The sequence below is a fragment of the Spermophilus citellus genome (assembly GCF_964194105.1).
Source record: "Spermophilus citellus genome assembly, chromosome: 5".
NCBI lineage: Eukaryota > Metazoa > Chordata > Mammalia > Rodentia > Sciuridae > Spermophilus > Spermophilus citellus.
The window spans coordinates 96,826,361-96,846,375 of record NC_138186.1 but is presented as its reverse complement, the minus strand read 5'-3'; the positions used below and the strand labels follow the sequence as shown (position 1 = coordinate 96,846,375).

The following is a 20,015-nucleotide window of genomic DNA, read 5'->3' as shown; positions in this document are numbered from 1 at the left end:
ACATTTTCTTTTCTGTTTCACGGCCCACTAAATCAATTTCATAACTAACCTGTGCATTATGACCAGTTTGAAAAAAAAAAACAGATTTATTCACTCCATGAATCATCCTTTCTCTCACTGATGTGAGATACCCTTTTAGTCTAAATATTTCTATATACTTTAAACTACTTTTGAACTTCATCTTTGGTTCTACTGAATGCAATTCTATTTCTATACCAATTCTGAACTGTTTAAATTACTGCCACTATTTGTATGTTAGGACATTTTAGTACTGACTACATCTAGGTCTTTCTCACATTGCCACCAAACAATGTTATTCTTCAAAAAAATTTAAAAGCTTAGGCTGCCCCATCAAATTAATTTATAGCAATTTTACCACTTCTCAAAAACAATTACACTGAATTTTGACTAAATAATATCAAATTTATAGACTGATTTGAGAAATAACATGTTTAAGATGTTTTTAAAAATTCACACCCAAAAGCATCATATATCTCTTCCTTATTCAAATATTTTACAATCTTTATAGTTTTCTATATTCCTTCATATTTCTTGTTGCTTAAGGGTAGATATTTTATCACAAAAGTGAAAGTTTTAATGGTATTAAATTTCTACCACTCGGGCTGGGGTGTGGCTCAGCGATAGAGGACTTGCCTAGCTCATTCGAGGCCCTGGGTTTGATCCTCAGCACCACATAAAATAAATAAATAAAACAAAGGTATTTTGTCCAATCAGAACTAAAAAATAAATATTAACTAACTAAATAAATAAATTCCTATCACTCATATTCTAACATCAAGTTCCAAAGTTAATTGATAGTTGATTGAAAGTTCCTTTCATATTAAGGAACTTTCCTTCTAATTGTAGCAGATTCAGTTCTTAACAAATATTGAGTTGTGATTTTATCAAACATCTTAGAAAACATTCAAGTCATCACCTTTAAAATGACAGTTATAGTACTGAAATGCAAACAAACAAAATAACCAATACTATTAAGAGAGAAAACCGCATAACAAGATAGCCTTAGAAAGTCCATCATTATTACCTTACATTGTTTCAGAGGAGGAGGGAAAAAAACTGAGAAAGCATAGTTTCTTTGGAACTACGTTTATAAGGGTGTCAAGCTCTTGATCACAGTTTGTTCATCTATTAACGAGAAACTATAAGTCATATTCTCTACCTACCATTACCCCCCAGATTAGACCATTATTTCAATATTTTTATTCCTGAGTACAGATTTCAGCTAGTCTCAGATTAAAGGATTAACATCTTATCACATGATGGTTTAGTAAAGTCCCATTTTACACATTCAAGCTGTTCAATTCCTTAAACAATGGTATTCAAAACTAATACATGGGTATGCTTGCATTTACATCATCATTTTTCCACTGGGATTAATTTCCACAGTGCTGAATAATGAATATAAACACTCCATATGCTTTTGAGAAACTTTTGAAAAATTCTAATACCTGGGCCCCAATCCAAGACCTTCTAATTCAGTTGATCTAGGCTGAGATCTGGCATGGGTATTTTCAATCCAATTAGGTTCCATCCTACCATTTATAGGATAGTTATAAAAACTTATTGAGTAGGTATCTTTAAAATTAATATTTATGTTTTTATTTATTTTTTTTTAAAGAGAGAGAGTGAGAGAGAGAGCATTTTAATATTTATTTATTTTTTTTTTTAAGTTATGTGGTGCTGAGGATTGAGCCCGGGCCACACGCATGCCAGGCGAGCGCGCTACCTCTTGAGCCACATCCCCAGCCCCAGTATTTATGTTTTTAGAGTTCTCTTCTTTTGAGAAAATAGGTGAATCATTGGTGATAATATTAATGATATCATTATTTTTAATTATAGTAAGTTTAATTTATAGTAAATTATATAATAAGCTCTAGGTTATAGTTTTCAGTTGACATTGAAAATTATCAATTTCACTGAAATATCTGCAGAATTGAAAACTTGGAACTTAATGGGTTAAATTTTTTTCCAAATTGAAATCTGAATAAGGACTGTGGATTATATCCATATCAGTTTTCTGGTTGTGAAAATGTACTATAGTTATATAAGATATGATCACTGGCAACAAACAGATAAAGGGTACAAGAGAATTATCACTACTAGTTCTTACAATCACATGTGAATTTATAATTTAATTATAAATTAATTAAATTTAAAAAGCTCCCCAAGTAATTCTAATGTGCAGCTACGAAAGAGAACCAGTGCAATGAACACTCTGTATTTAACACTAACATTCTGATTCATTTGAAGATGTCCTATTATCTTGATCATTAAATAGGTATCTAGAAATAAATGAAAAAAGTGAAGATGGCATCTTTTTTCAATAATTTTTAAGGTATAATTTGCAAATACACCCATTTTAACAACTTGGTAAGTTCTGGCTCAATATATACTCATATAACTACTCCTAAATATAGAACTCAAAATAGAGAACATTTTCATAACTGCAAATAGTTTCCTTTTGTCCTCTTTTTTAAAAAAAAAAATTTTTTAGTTGTAAATGGACACAATATCTTTGTTGTTGTTGTTGTTGCTGGGGATTGAACCTAAAGACTTGTGCATATCAAGCAAGCACTCTACTGACTGAGCTATACCCCTAGCACTCCACAATATTTTTTTATGTAGTGCTGAGGATCGAACCTAGTGCCTCACACCTGTGCAGCAAGTGCTTCTACCAATGAGCTACAGCCCCAGCCCCTCCTTTTATACTTTTCTAATCAACTCCTCCTACCTTATGAAGCCACCAAGACTTTTAAGAAAAATCTGGGTTTTGTTTCTTAGGTACTAGGGATTGAAGTCAGGGGCATTTAATCACTGAGCCATATCACCAGCCCTTTTCATATTTTATTTAGAGACAGGGTCTCACTAAGTTGCTTAGGGCCCTGTTAAGTTGCTGAGGCCACCTCTGAACACCGATCCTCCTACCTCCTGAGCCACAGGGATCACGGGCATGTGCCACAGTGTTCAGCTGGTTTTTTTTTTTTTTTCTTAATGTCTTTTCTCTTTTTACCCACATGTGTTTCTAAGTGATTAAAATCTACTGCTTTAATAATATGATTATGTGAATCTGCGATTTAAACCCATCTGCTAAATAATTTATTAAATTCTAGTTGGAATAAAGAGTAACAACAACAGTGCAAGACCCCCTGTGCATATGAGATAGAAAGCACAAACTGGTAGAAAGGGTAAAAAACAAAAAACAAACAAAAAACATAAGAGGCAGCAACTCTGGGCCACCTAAAAATATGTAACAGATATGTTTGCAGTTTATTCCCCTCCTTCAGGCTACTGAGGTCTGGGAGTCTCAGAACATGACTATAAGGATGAGTTGGTGACACTTCCTGATAATACAGATATTATTGTCTCACAAACTTCTGCATGTCAGTTTTTACAGGCATGAAAAGCGAAGAGAAAAACTTCTTAACAAGCCAGTCTAGTCTTTCATTCTATAGACAAGAGACCTGGGGAAAGCCAAAAGAGCCATGAAAAGGTCATACAACTAGTTAGGGTCAGGACCATTCTCCAAGTTTCTTTAATTCTAGTCCCAGTTATTCCAAACCTTGTGCTTCCATAATCTGGCAGAATTATTGTAACAAATCCAGACCATGTTTTTTTTTTTTTCCCCTCAACATGTATTGGTGTGCACAACCCTTATCCCTGAATTAGAACATACATCATTCTTTTTAATACCCATGTAGTTACTAAGCCCTTTACTATGTGTTCCATACATGTGACTTTTCTTTCATCTTATCAAGTTTATTTATAAAATGAATCATGTCAAATTTTTAAGAATGTTCAAATTTAATTCAGAAATATATTTAAATTATATTTAATTCATATATTTAATTCAGAAATACTTTAATTCAGGAATAATTCCTATATAATTTTCACTAGAAAATAAATGTGCGGCGGCGGCGCATGGCAGGTCCGGCGGGCGCGAGGCGGCGGCGGCCCGAGCGCGGCCCAGCCTGGTCCACCCTGGGCCCGCCGGCCCGACCCCGACCCACCCGGAGCGCCCCACCCGGAGCGCCGCGGCCTCGCCTCGGCCCGGCCATGACCGACTTCAAATTGGGCATCGTGCGGCCGGGAAGACCAAATACACATCGATAGATGAACAAGACATCCCATTGGTGGAGAGCTACTCCTTTGAGGCCGGAATGGAAGTAGATGCAGATGGAAATGGTGCTAAGATATTTGCATATGCCTTTGACAAAAACCGAGGAAGGGGATCAGGCAGGCTCCTTCATGCACTGTTGTGGGAGAGGCACAGGGGCAGCGTCACTCCCGGTTTCCAGGTAGTGCACCTCAATGCTGTGACTGTGGACAACCTCCTGGACAACCTGCAGCTGGTGCCTCGGGGCTGGCGGCCCAAAGCTGAAGAGACCTCCAGCAAACAGAGGGAGCAGAGCTTGTACTGGCTTGCAATCCAGCAGCTTCCCACGGATCCTATAGAAGAACAGTTCCCTGTCCTGAATGTGACCCGGTACTACAATGCCAATGGGGATGTGGTAGAAGAAGAGGAGAACTCCTGTACCTACTATGAGTGTCATTACCCTCCCTGCACAGTGACTGAGAAGCAGCTCCGGGAGTTCAACATCTGTGGGCGCTGCCAGGTGGCCCGGTACTGTGGCTCCCAGTGCCAGCAGAAGGACTGGCCTGCCCACAAGAAGCACTGTCGGGAGAGGAAGCGTCCCTTCCAGCACGAGCTTGAGCTGGAGCGTTGACGGGCAGCGGAGCTGCCACTGACGTGGGCCTGTGGCTTCGGGCTCTTCCGTGGGCACAGCAGAGACAGACAGGCGCTTGAACCTGGAGGTGCCGAAGAATCCAGTGGCAAGCCCAGAACAGCCACCATGAGTCTCTCCATGACACATGCTGTCTGTGGGGACAGTGCTCCTCCAGTGTTAAATGTCCAGCAGAGACAACGGGGGAGGCTCCCCGGGACCTTTCTCATTATTTATGTGTTAATATGTTTTTAAACTCATGTACAGTTTTTTTGGGGGGGAGGCAAGGGGAGGGTTAGAAACTACAAATAGGATCATTTGCTGTAAGCCTCAAATGGCAAATGGTCGGCCACAAGTCTAGAAACTCATTAGTGGAGCTTCTCTCCTGGGCAGTGGGGTCCCCACTGAGGGTGGCCTGCACGAAGTTGTGTCCAAAAGGACAGAGTAAAGGGTGGAATCATCTTCAAAAAATAAAAAATAAATAAATAAATAAATGTAAATTTGGACTTTTTCTTTTGTTTGGTTTCCACATCATTTTATTTTCTATTATTTCTACTATCATTAGACATCTATTCCTAATCAGCATTTATAATTGATTTGATTATTTAATTATTTAATCAAAGTCCAAAATATTTTCCTAGGATAAACTGATGCTCATTTTTCTTTCTTTTTTTTTTTTTTTTTGGTACCAGGGATTTTAACCAAAGGGTACTTGAACACTAAGCCACATCCCCAGCCCTTTTTATTTTTTGAGATAGGGTCTTGCTAAATTGCTTATGGCCTCACTAAATTGCTGAGGCTGGTTTTGAGCTTGTGATCTTTCTCTCTCAGCCTCCTGAACTGCTGGGATTTCAGGCAAGCAGCTGGGATTATAGGCGTGGTAGCCTGGCTAATTTTCATTTCTGAAGTTGTGCATGAACAAACAATGGCAGAGAAGTCATCAAGAGAAATGTATTTCACAGTTTGCCCCGTGAAGATATATTTACATTCCCTTTTAGATTAGAACGCTAGGGTGCATATTTATCTTTTGACAAATGCCTAGGAAAAATAACCTTTAATTAATAGGCTAAGTCAGTCAAGCTTAGAAAAGAGAATTACTAAATTCAATTAGATTTAGTTCTTAAAGTTTAAAAAGACATGGAGGAAGAAAAACTAAGAGATTTGATGTTAAGACACCTTACCTATTGGCACAGAGATCTTCCTTTTCTTGAAGTTTGGTTTAAACACAAAACAGCCCTTAAAAAAGAAAAAAGCATAAAGTCAATGTAGCCACAGAACTGACAAATCTGATTAACCAAATATTTTATGGCTTTTTTATAAAAGATGTTTATTTCAGGTTCTAAGAAATCACATCACGTCATTCTGAATTACAGAAGGAAAATCTTAAAACAACCATCCATTCCTTTATCCTTCTTCCTATGGAATGCTCTGGTAGATCTTTAGGTTTACTCTTTGGGACCTACTCTGATAGACAAAGGAAATAAAAGCTGATGAAACTGATTTCCAGAAAGTTTCCATTTTAATAAAATTTAAGACTATGTTGCTGGTGTCCTAAGTCACAGGGGCCTTATCTCAGGGAGTCCCAATATGTGAGATCTGGTCACTTGCCCAAAAAATCAAATGGAAAAAGCAATAAAGAAGGAAAGGAATTTTATTTATTACAGCCATACTGGGAAGACAAGGGGAAGCAAGTATCCTCTGCCAGGTCTTCTGGGGTACTAACATGAGCTTCAGGTTTAAACAGTAGACCATATAAAAGAGTAAGTATGCACAGTTAAGCAGTATTGGTTAAACTGTGATCTGGTTTGTCATTATCTCAGGTTCTGTGAAGTTCTGCTGATTCCAGGGGAGTCATTATTACTTGGGGAAGCAATTTGGTTTCCATTAAAAAATGACTGCTTCTATTCTGTAGGCAGACTTAGTTGCTGTTACAGGATAACTGGTTCTGCTTAGGGGGTGCAGTCACATTGTGGGACAATCTTCCTGAAATGTCCAACAATCATAAAAATATCTTAGTCACTATTATCTTGGTGTCTTTAGTCTTGAAGAGGGCCAAGAGATTTTAGGCAAATTTAGGACTAACTGACCTTGTACTACCAGTTTTCAGATGGACACTCCTTAAGTGATTAACACATCTATACAGAGTTGAGTAGGAATATGACCAAAAGTTCAAGATTATAAAGGTGGCAGGCAGAAAAACAAAAGCAGTAATTCCTAACAATTCATCCTTTTAGTTACCCATCAGACACCTTCAGGCCCAACTGAAGAGTCAATGCTTTTAAGTAAAAGCATCTTCTAAGACCTTATTACAAGAGGAGAAATAACATTAAGATGAAGATCAAGAAAATTGAAAGTAGGGCTAGGGATGTAGCTCAGTGGCACAGTGCTTGCCTAGCATGTACACAAGACCCTGTGTACAACAGTAGCACTTTACCATTACAAAAGAAGTTCTTATTATTTAACTAAACTCTAAGTACTTAGAACTTTGACAAGCAAATAGAAAACTCTGACTACCATTTTATCCTACAACTTTCTTCAACCAATAAGTCTTATTAATTTATCCACTAAAGTTTGACTCAAAACTAACCTTGTCTGTGAAACCTTTCCCAAGTCCCTAGTGAGAAATGTTCCTTTCCTTAAATCTCACTGTACTTTAACATCTTCATTTGGCTTTGTTTTGAATTACTTTCACTGTAAATCAATTATTTTGGGGTGTGTCTCTCCAAGTAAACAGTGAGCATCTTCAGAATAAAGACTGTATTTTATTTATAATTATTTCCTCAATATTTAGAATAGTGCTAACATGTACATTAGGCAGTCAGTATTTAGAAGGAATGAATGTTTGCAAATTAATGTTCTTGCCAATTTCATAACTATATTCATTGGAATTATGTACCACTGGTTTAATGTAATAATATACTGATCCTAGTGTATCCTACCAATCCTAAAGTCACACTTTATAAATACCTTCTTAAAGATTTCATTTATATGGAAAATTTAAAAAAGAATAAAAGAAATTTACCTACAAAGTCATCTCAGGATAGTGTAAGAGATAACTGTGCAAAATATAAAGTGGCCATTTGGATTCCAGGTTCAAATTTAAAACTGTGCCGTATGTTCTTATTTTTGCAACTAGTGGAGCTATGTGAAATACACATTTTTAGGGCTGGGGAATGTGGCTCAAGCGGTAGCACGCTCGCCTGGCATGCGTGCGGCCCGGGTTCGATCCTCAGCACCACATACAAAGATGTTGTGTCCGCCGAAAACTAAAAAATAAATATTAAAATTCTCTCTCTCTCTCTAAAAAAAGAAAAAAAATGTCTTGGTGTTTGGAACAAAAATAGTGCCTACTGTTATATGGCATTGTGAACTCTTAAAAAAAAAGAAATACACATATTTAGAAAAATCATATGGTATAATGACAAGCTTGTCATTTCATCCTTTCCATATGGAACAATACAGTAAAGGAAAGGTGCTCTTAACGAAGCAAGATAGGAAGAGTACTTAGAATGGATTCTAATATCAGGCAATGGTAGTAATATGGTTAATCACTTTGAACTGCTAGTAAAGTGATGGTGTTAGATACCAAGGAAGAAATCTAGGAGGAGGGCAACAGCCACAAAACATCATAAGGACAGAGAAGTGAAAGTACTTAGAGGTTAAAAAACAAAATGACAGAAACTTCATATATCTGTTCTGACATGGTAGTCATGGTCACATGCAGTTATTAAGTGCTTGAAATGTGGCTAGTACAAATGAGAAACTGAATTTTTAAATTAAATATTATTTTAAATTTAAATTTAGCCACACGTGGCTAGTGAATACTTCATAGGACAATACAACTCCAGGATTTATCTTCTTGCCCACTACATTTTGACTTGCAAACCCTTACCACCTAGGTTTACCTTATGAAGGAGGTCTATATGATCCCGCCCTCACACCTGCATTACTTTTCCAATCTCATTTTCCCTAATGTTCCTACTTTCTCCAATTTTGATGACACTGACTTTGCAATTTCTTTACAATACTTTATTTTTTGCTGTCTAGTCCCTGCCCTCCCTTCCCCCCACCGCCAAAGAAACATGTTCTCTTTGCTCTCCTTCCTCAAAACCCATGCCTGACAAACTTCTAGTCATTTTTTTGTAGGTCTCAGCCAAAGTGTCAGTTTCTCCAAAAAGTCTTCGCCAACCCTTAACAATCTATATTAGGTTCTACTCTCTCGTCCATCTCACTCAGAACTTTTTTCTTTCACAAGTGATCATCAGCCTGTTAGTGTCTCTCTTAAGTGCAGGAACAAGTCTAATTTGTTTACCTCTGTATCTTGGTACCTATCGGAGTGCTTTGGCGCAACAGTAAACATGAAGGAAAAAAGTAGGGGAGAACGGGGCACATTCTCTGGGCATCCGACCTCCACGAATCAGGACTTAAAAGCCCACCCTGGCTGCATTGCAAGGCAGATCAGCGACCTCGTTCCCCAAAGTTGGCCTCAACTAAACCTGAGGCAAAGACGCCTGAACTGTCTGCCTCTCCCTCCCATGGAGCCAGGGAACAGAGAGGCCTGCATAACCTCCACTAAATCCCTTCTCCAAAGAGGAATGAGGCGGCGGTGAGGCCTGGGTGAGCACCCGCCCAGACGTACCTTGGACACGGAGGACGTGGCCATGGTCCTACCGCCCGGTAGGTTGCGGATACACTCAGGATTTCCCGCGCGCCCTCGCGGCAGCAGGGCAAAGGTTAAAGGCGGGCCGTTCGGCTCCTGGATTAGCTGGCGCGGCCGTCCGGGGCTGGCTTCCGGCGTGCAGAGGCGGGGCGATCAGAAAAGGGAGGAGCGAGGCCAGAGCCAGACATGGCGTGTGGCTTCCGCAGATCCATTGCCAGCCAGGTACGGATCCCCGAGCGGGCGGAACAGGGACTCCGCGAGGCGGGGGACCCCAAGCCCATTAGCAGCTGCGGCCAGTCACTCAGTGGGAGGGTCGGTTCCGCGAAACTCTGTTTGTTTCTGCAGCTTCATCCCTTTTCTCTCGAGGTGCAGAGGAGAGTCATGTGGAGGGTCAGGAATAAGGCAGAGATCGTTTTCTCAGGGTGAAAAGTAGACTTTGAAAGGTACTTGTTGCTTCCCTCGCTCCTTTTCTTTTTATTTTTTAAATGTATTTTTTAGTTGTTGATGAACCTTTATTTTATTTTTATATGGTGCTGAGGATTGAACCCAGTTCCTGACATATGCTAGGCAAGTGCTCTACTACTGAGCTACACCCCCAGCCGCCTCCCTCCCCCCTTTACAATCCACGTTTTTCCTTGTTTTACTTGGGTGATGCACTACCTGGATAGAATGTCTTTGGGCCATGATTAGACTCCCAAAGAAATGAATGCTCCACACACTTAGTGAAGTTGATAATGGATCTGAATTGCTATCAAAAGGATCTAGCATAAAAGAAATGAATGCTCCACACACTTAGTGAAGTTGATAATGGATCTGAATTGCTATCAAAAGGATCTAGCATAAAAGCTTGTTGTTTCTCTTGCAGTCTTAGGACAATTTACCCTAGAAATATTTTGGTAAATCCCAAAAGTAAATGAGTCTGTGCCTTTTTGATTTGGAGGCATTGATGAGTAAAAACTGCAGAATAAATCTGGAATTTATTAAAAAGAAATTTTAAAATTCACTGAATATCTTTGTAATTTTGTTGCAAGGAAAGTTTCCATTGTGGCCTTGACAAATTCATTTCCTTTTTATTAATGACATATTTTGCCTGGTATATAATTTACTTTAGCTCATTTTCGCTGTTTGTAGGCATTTTGGGGAAATCCTTCTGTCTTTGTCTTCAAGCTTATAGATGTACTGCTGTGTCCCCTGCTAGCTCCTCTAATACCACCTTTTAATAAGTCAAAGCTGAGTTTATTGCTTGCCAGGGTAAGGCAAAACACCACCTCATCAGACTTCTCCTAGTGCCTAAATTGGGAAAGCAAGATCAGATTTATTGAGAATCTTATGTATGGGATAAGGCTGATCTTTCAGCAGCAGAGTATGGGAGGGGATTGGGTCTGAAGGCTCAATTAGAACTGGATACTGATCTTGATAAAACAGTTTGTCATTGGTGGAAAGAGCAGGGCAAAGGTTCTTAAAACATAAAGATGCTTTCTATTAAAGAACTGAGATTTTCCATAAAGCTCCTGTGAAAATCAAGTTATTTAGGCAGTAGTCTCCAGAACTGTTACATTATGCTGATGAAGATAAAAAAAAGTCATGTTAATATAGAGAGTAAACTATCTCTGAGGTAGGTAGTTTGGGTCCTCAGTATTCAGTAGATGCTTTGTATTCTCAACCCACAGGTCAAAATAGTGCTATGATCAGAAACATAATTGTTTTTAGTTTTGCAAAGGTTGTATTCTTCCTCATAAAGAAGGTAAGATGGAGGAACAGGAACAAATAGTTATTAAGCTACTTTGACTTTTTTAAGCCCATGGTAACCCTTTGGTGTAGTTTACATAATATTATTATGCAATTGAACACATGGAGATCTAGAGATATTAAGTAACCTACCCAAGGCCACATGGATAGTAAATTAAAGTGATTTTATGAATTGAAATCTGTCTAATTTAAAAACCATTTTTTTCTATAAATTGCTGTTTAGTTTGTGAAATCAAGAAGCACAATCTAGTCACTAAAAAGAATTTGTGCGGACTGGGGTTGTAGCTCAGTGGTAGAGCACTTGCCTACCATGTGTAAAGCACTGGGTTCAAGTCTCAGCACCATATATAACTAATAAAATAAAAGTCCATGGGCAATGAAAAAAATATTTTTAAAAAGAATTTATGGATATATATGGCAACATAAATTAACCAAATATGTATTTATCTGATTATGGAGTGTTTGAGGGATTGAGTAAAAGTTGAGGATAAATAAAAATGTGTGGGGGCTGGGGATGTGGCTCAAGCGGTAGTGCGCTCGCCTGGCATGCATTTGGCCCAGGTTCGATCCTCAACACCACATACAAAGATGTTGTGTCCACCGAAAACTAAAAAATAAATATTAAAAAATTCGCTCTCTCTCTCCCTCTCTCTCTCTTAAAAAAAAAAATGTGTGTACTTGTACAAATGAGGAGCTCTTTGCTAGTTTAGGAATGAAGGAAATATTATATGATATGACACAACTATTCAGCAGACTTTGAATAATGAGTCTAGAGTTTTCTAACAACTATCCCAAAGTTGAAATTGAATGTTTTCTGCCCTGGATGGCTCCAGACCAGCTTGGGGAACAGATGTGAACAGATAATTGTAGTGCACTCTGTAACCACTATATTAGAAACTTATGCAAAAGAGAACTTAAAGAAGAAGGCTTTATGTCATGGGAGGCTTTGTGGAAAACAAGATGCTGGGCTCCATCTTGAAGGGGGAATGAGTAGCAGTGTGCCAAGTGAATACGAGGTTGGCAAGGTGTAGGTGTTCTAAGAAGAGAGGGTGCAGACATACTGACATATGGAAAGCATGGTATATTCATGTAACCAGAGTATTTGGATATGACTAAAATTTAGATTATACTTCACCTCAGCAAGTTCTATTAGTTTTAACTTCGGAAATACATCTTGGAGCCAAACAGTCTTTCCCATTACTGCTTCTTCCTCTCCCTATCCCAAACCAAGCTACCATTATCTACACTGACTTCTTATGGGTTTATTTCTATTTATTCCTCCCTTTCATCCATTTTACATATATCAAAAAAGTGACTTTTAAAATGTAAATCAAATCATATTACTTATCCTTCTACATTTCACAAACTCTATACCAGAACTTAAACATCTTTTTAAATTCATGCCTCTCTATTCTTTCTGTAAGGTCTAACCAAAATGTTATTTTCTATCTCTTTAACCCACCAAGGTCTTTTCATTCTCATTGCATAGATTATTCCCTGTGTCTAAAAGAAATGCACTTTGCATATGCCATAACCCATTATGCAAGATAAAGGTTTAACAAATAGTACTTATAATGTGTATGTGTTCACTTTTTTTTACTTTATACTACTTCATTTTTCAAAAATGGTAGTTGGAACTCATTGGATTTATTCCCAGCTGATAACATATAGTTTAAGAGTATATCCTCCAGTTCTCCATCTCAGTCCCTTGTTTGCTTCTATAATAACATTATAAGTGAGTAATTATTTTGTTTTGATGTATATTTCCTCTATAATATTTTTTGAAGACAGAGAACACTTCTTTTTTTTTTTTAAGAGAGAGTGAGAGAGGAGAGAGAGAGAGAGAGAGAATTTTTAATATTTATTTTTTAGTTCTCGGCGGACACAACATCTTTGTTGGTATGTGGTGCTGAGGATCGAACCTGGGCCGCACGCATGCCAGGCGAGCGCGCTACAGCTTGAGCCACATCCCCAGCCCCATAGAGAACACTTCTTAATCATTGTTATTTCCCCCACCTCAGCAAAGTGCCTGGAAAATAGAAGATATACATACCTGAAGAATGAATATGAGAATATATATGGAGATATAATTTAAAAACTATAATTTCACTGTATGAGTTTATGATTTTAAAGTGAGATGACATGGTAATAGTGAAAAGAACTAAAATTCCAGCCCTATCACTTGCGTGACAAACTCTTGGCAAATTAACCTGATGGCTGTAAGATGATGGTGTTGATTCGAGTTTATGGATTGTTACATAAAATTAATAGTTGTGGTGATATAAGTATTAGCTACTATTTATGGAATGCTTGAAACATGGAGTTTATGGATTGTTACATAAAATTAATAGTTGTGGTGATATAAGTATTAGCTACTATTTATGGAATGCTTGTAACATGGAGTGTTTTGCATAACTTTAGGGCTATTGATAAGATTTAATGAAGTAGGGCAAGGTGGCACCTGGACATAAAGCCAGCAACTCAGGAAACAGCAGTAGGAGGCTTGCAAGTTCAAGGCCAACTTGGGCAATTTAGCAAGACCCTGTCAAAAAATAAAAAAAAAAAAAGGAGGGGAAACTGGAGATTTCAGCTCAGTTTCAGAGCATCTTTGAGTTCAATTCTTAGTGTACACAGGGGTGAAAAAAAGATAAAAGTTCTATTAAGATAATATTACAGAAAGTGCTTCGTGTCAAGAACTGAAGGGTCTGTGATTTTAATTTACATGTTAACCTACCATAGTTCAGAGATGGTGGCAGAAAACATGAGACTTTATTATTCATAGCAATAGCAATAGCTGGAGTATGAACATTACTAAAGCTTTGGCATTAGTAAGTTTAAGTTCAGCTTGTTCTTTTATTAACCTTTAATTTTGAAGTAATTTCAAACTTACAGATAATAGTACTGAGATTTCCATATCCTCTAGATTAACTAGGTTGGCTGATTATTGACATTTCACATTTGCTTCATCATTCTGTCTAGATTATTTTTTCCTGTTTCATTTGAGAGTGGGATTCATATACATGCTCCTTTACCTCTTGATACATTATCATTTTTAAGAACAAATCTCATCTGACATATCATTAGTACAGTTATTAGATTCAGTGACATTGATATAAAACTTTAATCTTCAGTCTACATTGCAGTTTTGTTGATTTTTCAAGTGTAGTATCGCAAATTGCATTTAGTTGTCATGTAACTGGTACATTTTAAGTAGCCTTAAGGTCTCTTTATTAACTTTTATCTCCATAATTTAATAAAGAAGATACACTGCTAACAAGCAAATGGGAATACAAACCTCTTTGACTCATACTGACAGGTTTTATTATCAGCTTTTAGGTGTGGCCTCAAGAAGCAATTAAATTTGATGATCAATTATTGTCACCTAGTTCTGAGGTGAAATTTTGGGAAGATATTCATCCACATTCAGGTCAGCAACAGAATTGACTGAATTATCTAGGTATATGATTTGAGTTGCTATGATTTCAATGAGCACCTCCCTCCCAAAGACCTATATGGAAAGGTTTGATTCCCCAGAGTCACAGTATTGGGAGATGCTGTGAACCTTTAGGAGGTACGGTGTGGTAGGAGGTTGTTAGGTTGTTAGGTTATTGGAGGCTTATTCTCATAAGGGACTGTGGGACTGTAGGCAGTCCTCCCTCTCTTCCCATCCCTCAACCCCTTTCCTGGTGTGAGATATAAGCTTTTGTTCCATCCTCTGCTCCTACCACGATGTGCCCTCATCAGAGGCTTAAGTCAGTGAGCCACCCATCTTAGACTCAAACCTCCAGAACCATGATCCAAAATAATCTTTCTTACCCAAGTAACCTGTGTCAGATATTTTATTATCCTGATGTGAACCTAATACACTTACTCTCTTATAGCCCACTAGCATTCAGTTCTGCTTAAAATCACAAGTATGAAAGTGATGCTGTTTTTTTCATTTTAAGTAATTGGTGATAATTTGCCCTCCAAGTCCTTTGGGAAGTTCCCTTCTGAACCCTAAAGTTTGCTTGATTCTTGTTTGTGTCTTGGAACTATTCTAGGCCTTTTCCTAAGGAAAATTTTCTTCAAATTGGAAAACAGATGTGCTGTTGGTGGCAAATGTACAGAAACCTCATTGTATAAGAGTCAGGGGTGAAGAATAACCAGGGGTAATGGACAATTTAAGTATTTTACAATATGGAAGCGATGTCAGCTCTACCACTTTTAGCAATGTCTAATTGCTAATGAATATGGATCTCTTTTTTTATTAACACTATTAAAGTTTGTGTGCAATTGCCATAGATTTTGATTGTAAACTCAGGAAGCTTAGCTCCTAACTCAATTTACACCTGTCTTGATCGAGACTGATTATTTGTTTGACTTCATCATCAGTATCTAGGTACTAAAGATAGGAATTATGTTTGCTTGTGTGTTGAGGGCCACAGCTGACTCAGGATGACGCATGGCATTTTTGCCAGAAGTAGTGGTTGAGAGGTGACACCAGCGAGTTCTCGCGGAGTTCCCATTGAGTTCCAGTTGAGCTCTCTCTGGGATTCCCAGAGAGTTCCCATTGGTTGGGGAAGTGCTAGAGGAGGGATATTTCCGGTGGCTGGGTCCTGGACAAGCCTCATGGCGTTAGGGGAGAATTCCTGGGGAGCATGTGTGGAGTGTGCTGGTGGAGTTCAGAAATAAAGTTTATTCCTGCTTCAGTGGCTCGTGATTTGTGCCCAGCCAGACTGCGGCACTTGTGTGCCAGAGAAACAAGTAGTTTAGAACTGCCCCTAAGCTCATTAATGCTTTCATACTGGATGCCCCTGGGAGCTAAAGATTCTATTGGAATCTCTGTTCTTAGGTTTCCAAATTTAAGGCTTAGAATTGTGCTTGGTATATTGCAAGCACTGAATACATATTAGTCATTATTATATTGTGTATTAGAATCTATGGTTTGAGGTTCTGAAACCAGATTAGCAGTTGTGAGTTTTCACTTTTAACATGCATTTAAGAAGTGCTCCCAGCTTTCAGCCTCAGGTTTGCTCCTCATTCAATCATGTTGTTAAGTTTACTTCTCAAGGATTATGTCTAATATTTTGTATACTTTATTCTGTTAAATTTTTCAGCTTTACTGTTATAGTCTTCTTTTATTATTTTGCTTTCATTGAGTAACCTTTTGGCATATTCTTCTCTGTGAAACTTTTTTCTTTCATCAGTTTGAAGCACCAAGTAGTTAATGATGGGTAGATTCTTATACCTGGACTAAAGCCCAACGCCGGAAGAAACAGCTTTACCTGAAGAGGGGGAAAAAAACTCTGCAGCTAAGGAAACCCATAGGCCACATTCCCATCAGAGAAAGCTCTGAATGCAATTTGAGAGACAGTTAAAGTTAAATTCTGAACATATGAGAATATAAGTAAATTAAAAGCCATTCTCTCTGGCATTTGAGAACTTGATTGTGGTTCTCAATTTCTTCCTCACCCCCCATTTGAGAGATACACCTCTAATTAAAAATATTTGCAGGGTCTGGGCATTGTTAAAATGAGAGTGTTATAGTTTGAATATGAGGTGTTCCCCCCCCCCCCAAACTCCTGTGTTGATGCAGGAATGTTTAGAGATGAAATGATTATATTTTGAGAGCTATAATTTACTTGGTGGATTAATCCATTTGATGGCTTAATAATTTGAACAAATTATTACTGGGTGGTAGTGGTAGGCAGGTGGGGCATGGCTAGGGGAAGTAATTCACTGGGGGGCATGCCCTTGGGGATTATATCTTCTCTCCTTTGCTGCTACTCTCATCTCCTTTCTGGCAGTTAGGAGCTAAGCAGCTTTCCTCTGCCATTCTCTTCCACCATATTTCTGTGTCACCTCAGGCCCAGAGTAATGGAGTCAACCAGCCATGAACTGAACCTCTGAAACTGTGAGCTCAAAATAAGCTTTTTCTCCTCTAACTTCTTTTTGTCAGATATTTTGGTCACAGCACTGTAAAGCAGACTAATAAAAGAGAACTGGTATCTCTCTAAGCAATGATTCTCAAGCTTTGAATTCAGACTAGAATCACCTGAGATGCATTTAAAACTACCTAAACTCAGGCCAATTGACTGGGGTGGGATGGTGTTTTCATATTATCAGGTGATTCTGATATTCATCTAGGCTTGATAATGTCTACCCACAGGTGACCCAGAGGCAAAAAAGGGTAGTACAGAAATCCCCATATGTTACTACACATGAGAATCAGCTGAGGAACTTTTTTTCAGTCTTCTGCCCAGATCACATCTCAAACTTATTAAATCAGAATATTTGCATGTGGGAGGAAGGCATTAGTGTTTTCTAAAGATCCCCAAGTCATTCCAAATTGCAGCAAAGTGTTGTAACCAATGTGTAGTGATTAAGAATATGATCATGGAGCTGGGTATGGTGCCACAAGCCTGTAATCACATTGCCTTGAGAGGCTGAAGCAAGGGGTTCGCAAGTTCAAAGCCAGCCTCAGCAATTTAGCAAGGTCCTAGGTAACTCAATGAGACCTTGTTGCTAAATAAAATATTAAAAAAGGACTGGGGATGTGGCTCAGAGGTTAAGTGTCCCTGGGTTCAAATGCCGCAGTCTGGCTGGGCACAAAATCACGAGCCACTCAAGCAGGAACAAACTTTATTTCAAAAATTCCCGCAAATGCCACACACGTGGCCTTCTACGGGGACACGCTACACCAACAGGAAACCCCTCCTCCGGAATTCCCTCCTACCGCACTTCCCCAACCAATGGGAACTCTCCGGGAGTCCCGCAAGAGCTCCAAAGTAGCAGGCCAAGGCAAACAGCAGGGGTCTAATCTCCAATTGAATGCAGATCTTAACATAATCATTATCATCTCAATGGCTTGCTGGGGTTACCTTTCAACCAAAAATGCCAAGTGTAGTTCCTACTTGGCTATGGCTCTCAGCAAATCCCCAGTACCAGTGTGTATGTATGTATGTATATATGTGTATGTATGTGTGTATATATATATGACCATGGAAGACTCCATTGTATGATCCTTTTTTGATTTGTAAGTTCTCTGTATCTCATCTGTGAAATCTAGAAAATTATCTAGCTAACTTATAAGCTTGTCACAAGGATACGGCTAAATTATGCATATAGAATGCTTAGAATTGTATTTAGCCTTTTGTATATATTCAGTAAATATTAGCCCTTCTTATATTAGAATCTGTGAGAACAGGGTGTTTTGAATCCCCCCTTCAGACTTTCTGGGGTATGGGATCTAACTTATCCATTACCCTAGATGACTGCAATTGCCCCACGTAAACTTAAGCAAAAGCAGCATTTCTGCTTAATTTTCAATAGGAATTCTTAAAAGTGCTTTTTTAGTTGTGGCTTCTTAGAGAAAAACTTATTGCTCATTTTTGCAAAAATGATGATTACTCATTGTAAAGAATTAAACAATGCAAAGAATTAAAACAACAACAAAAAACTACAGCCATGTTCTTGTGAATGCTAATGGTCTCACAAGGCATAGGGATCATATAAGCCCAGGAGTTCAAGCCAGCCTGGGCAACTTAGTGAGAACCTGTTTCAAAAAAAGAAACAAAACAACAACAAAAATATCCCAGTTATAAGTAATCATCATCATGAATGTTGACGGGTTTTTTTAGATATATTTCTATGCAGATATACAGCCAGAAAAAAAGGAAGATAGAAAGGAAGACTTGATGGACATACCTTTTATAAAAACTGAGTTATGTTGTAATGAGTTTTTATTTTTAGGGTTTCTTAAATTTTACAACAGAAAATGTCTAGCATTAAAGTATAATGTTATGATTCCTCATGTACTCGTTACTGAAATGCCATTTTAAATAACAATTATTAGTTTTGCTTTAAATAAAAAAGAAGCCAAAGTGCTATTTTTAAAATTTCAATATATTTGCTAAATGAGGTCTCTACAGATAAGGGATTGTGAAAGACATTTTAATTTGGAGTGTGTTTTTAAAGGGTCTTGATTCAAATTTAGTATTAATCCCTGCCATGGGTGATGGGGCCATTAGCACTCACAATTGGTTTAATAACTTTCCTCTACCTCTCTAATTTGCATTGGGTAACTTTCTTGCTCAAAATTTATAATATAGAGAGTCTATTTTTTAACTGTATCTCTCCTACTTGTCTCTTGGTCATTTTATATTGAATTGAGTGAGATATTTACTGCCAGTCTTTTCCCCAGCATGTGGCCTACTTGAATTCTTTGCAAGCAGGCTTTTCAAACAGGACCTGTGCTGCCTTTTCTTTAAAAAGAAATCTTGAGAGCTCAGACAAAATAATACTACGAGTATCAAAGGGAGGGTTTACCTTTAGAAATTACTTATTAGATATAACATTAAAATAGATTATTAAATTATGTCAAAATCTTTTTAGGAAAACAACAAAAGAATAATACCAGATTATTTAGCTCTGAATTTGAATTTTCTCTCCTGATACTGTAGAGGCAAATGCACAGAACCTCCCAGTCTTGTTAGCTTTCTAATTTTTATATGTCAGCTAATTCATATTAAATGACATAATATAACTGAGCAGATGAAAATATCATTAATAAATTATTTGCTTTAACCAATCAGGATCTTTGTGATTAGGTAACATGACTACAGAATATATTTATTTTATTTACCATGGAGTTTTCTTGATAGGGTGCTTTATTTTTTAAGTTTAGTAACTTAACCAGCATACATTTCAGTATTGAGTTTTCTCTATTATCTTTTCTTCGTGGTAATTTATTTTGATCTATAATTTGTTTTTTTAATAAAATATTTAATCATGGAGAAAAATATAATTAATTTCTATCTGCTCACCACCCAACTTGAAAAATAAAATATTAAAAATACTATTTAAGTTATCTGATACCCATC

At 37.7% G+C, this 20,015-nt stretch overlaps 2 protein-coding genes and 1 pseudogene across 15 annotated transcripts in view; 2 read left to right on the top strand and 1 right to left on the bottom strand.

Annotated features, from left to right (window-relative positions):
- ORC3 (origin recognition complex subunit 3) overlaps window positions 1-9,512 on the bottom strand; it is a 70,359-nt gene extending 60,847 nt beyond the window's left edge. For 11 of the 12 annotated variants that reach the window (XR_014022160.1, XR_014022161.1, XR_014022162.1 and 8 more), the window contains exons 1-2: window positions 9,382-9,512; window positions 5,924-5,978 (exon numbers count right to left, since the gene is read on the bottom strand). Coding sequence is in view for 8 of the 12 variants with exons in the window: in XM_081295518.1 (XP_081151644.1) it covers window positions 5,924-5,978; window positions 9,382-9,405 (79 nt within the window). In the remaining 4 variants the exon portion in view is untranslated. The remainder of the gene's footprint in view (window positions 1-5,923; window positions 5,979-9,381) is intronic. The other variant, XM_081295527.1, reaches the window with a different exon arrangement.
- Window positions 4,075-4,924, top strand: LOC308648750 (zinc finger MYND domain-containing protein 19-like; annotated as a pseudogene). The gene has a single exon. The product of its transcript is annotated as a zinc finger MYND domain-containing protein 19-like (transcript).
- A 50-nt stretch (window positions 9,513-9,562) lies between the features above and the next one.
- The window catches only part of RARS2 (arginyl-tRNA synthetase 2, mitochondrial), an 82,409-nt gene continuing 71,956 nt past the window's right edge, over window positions 9,563-20,015 (top strand). For both annotated transcript variants that reach the window (XM_081296571.1, XM_081296572.1), the window contains exon 1: window positions 9,563-9,624. In XM_081296571.1, the coding sequence (XP_081152697.1) occupies window positions 9,589-9,624 (36 nt within the window). In that variant the 5' untranslated portion in view covers window positions 9,563-9,588. The remainder of the gene's footprint in view (window positions 9,625-20,015) is intronic.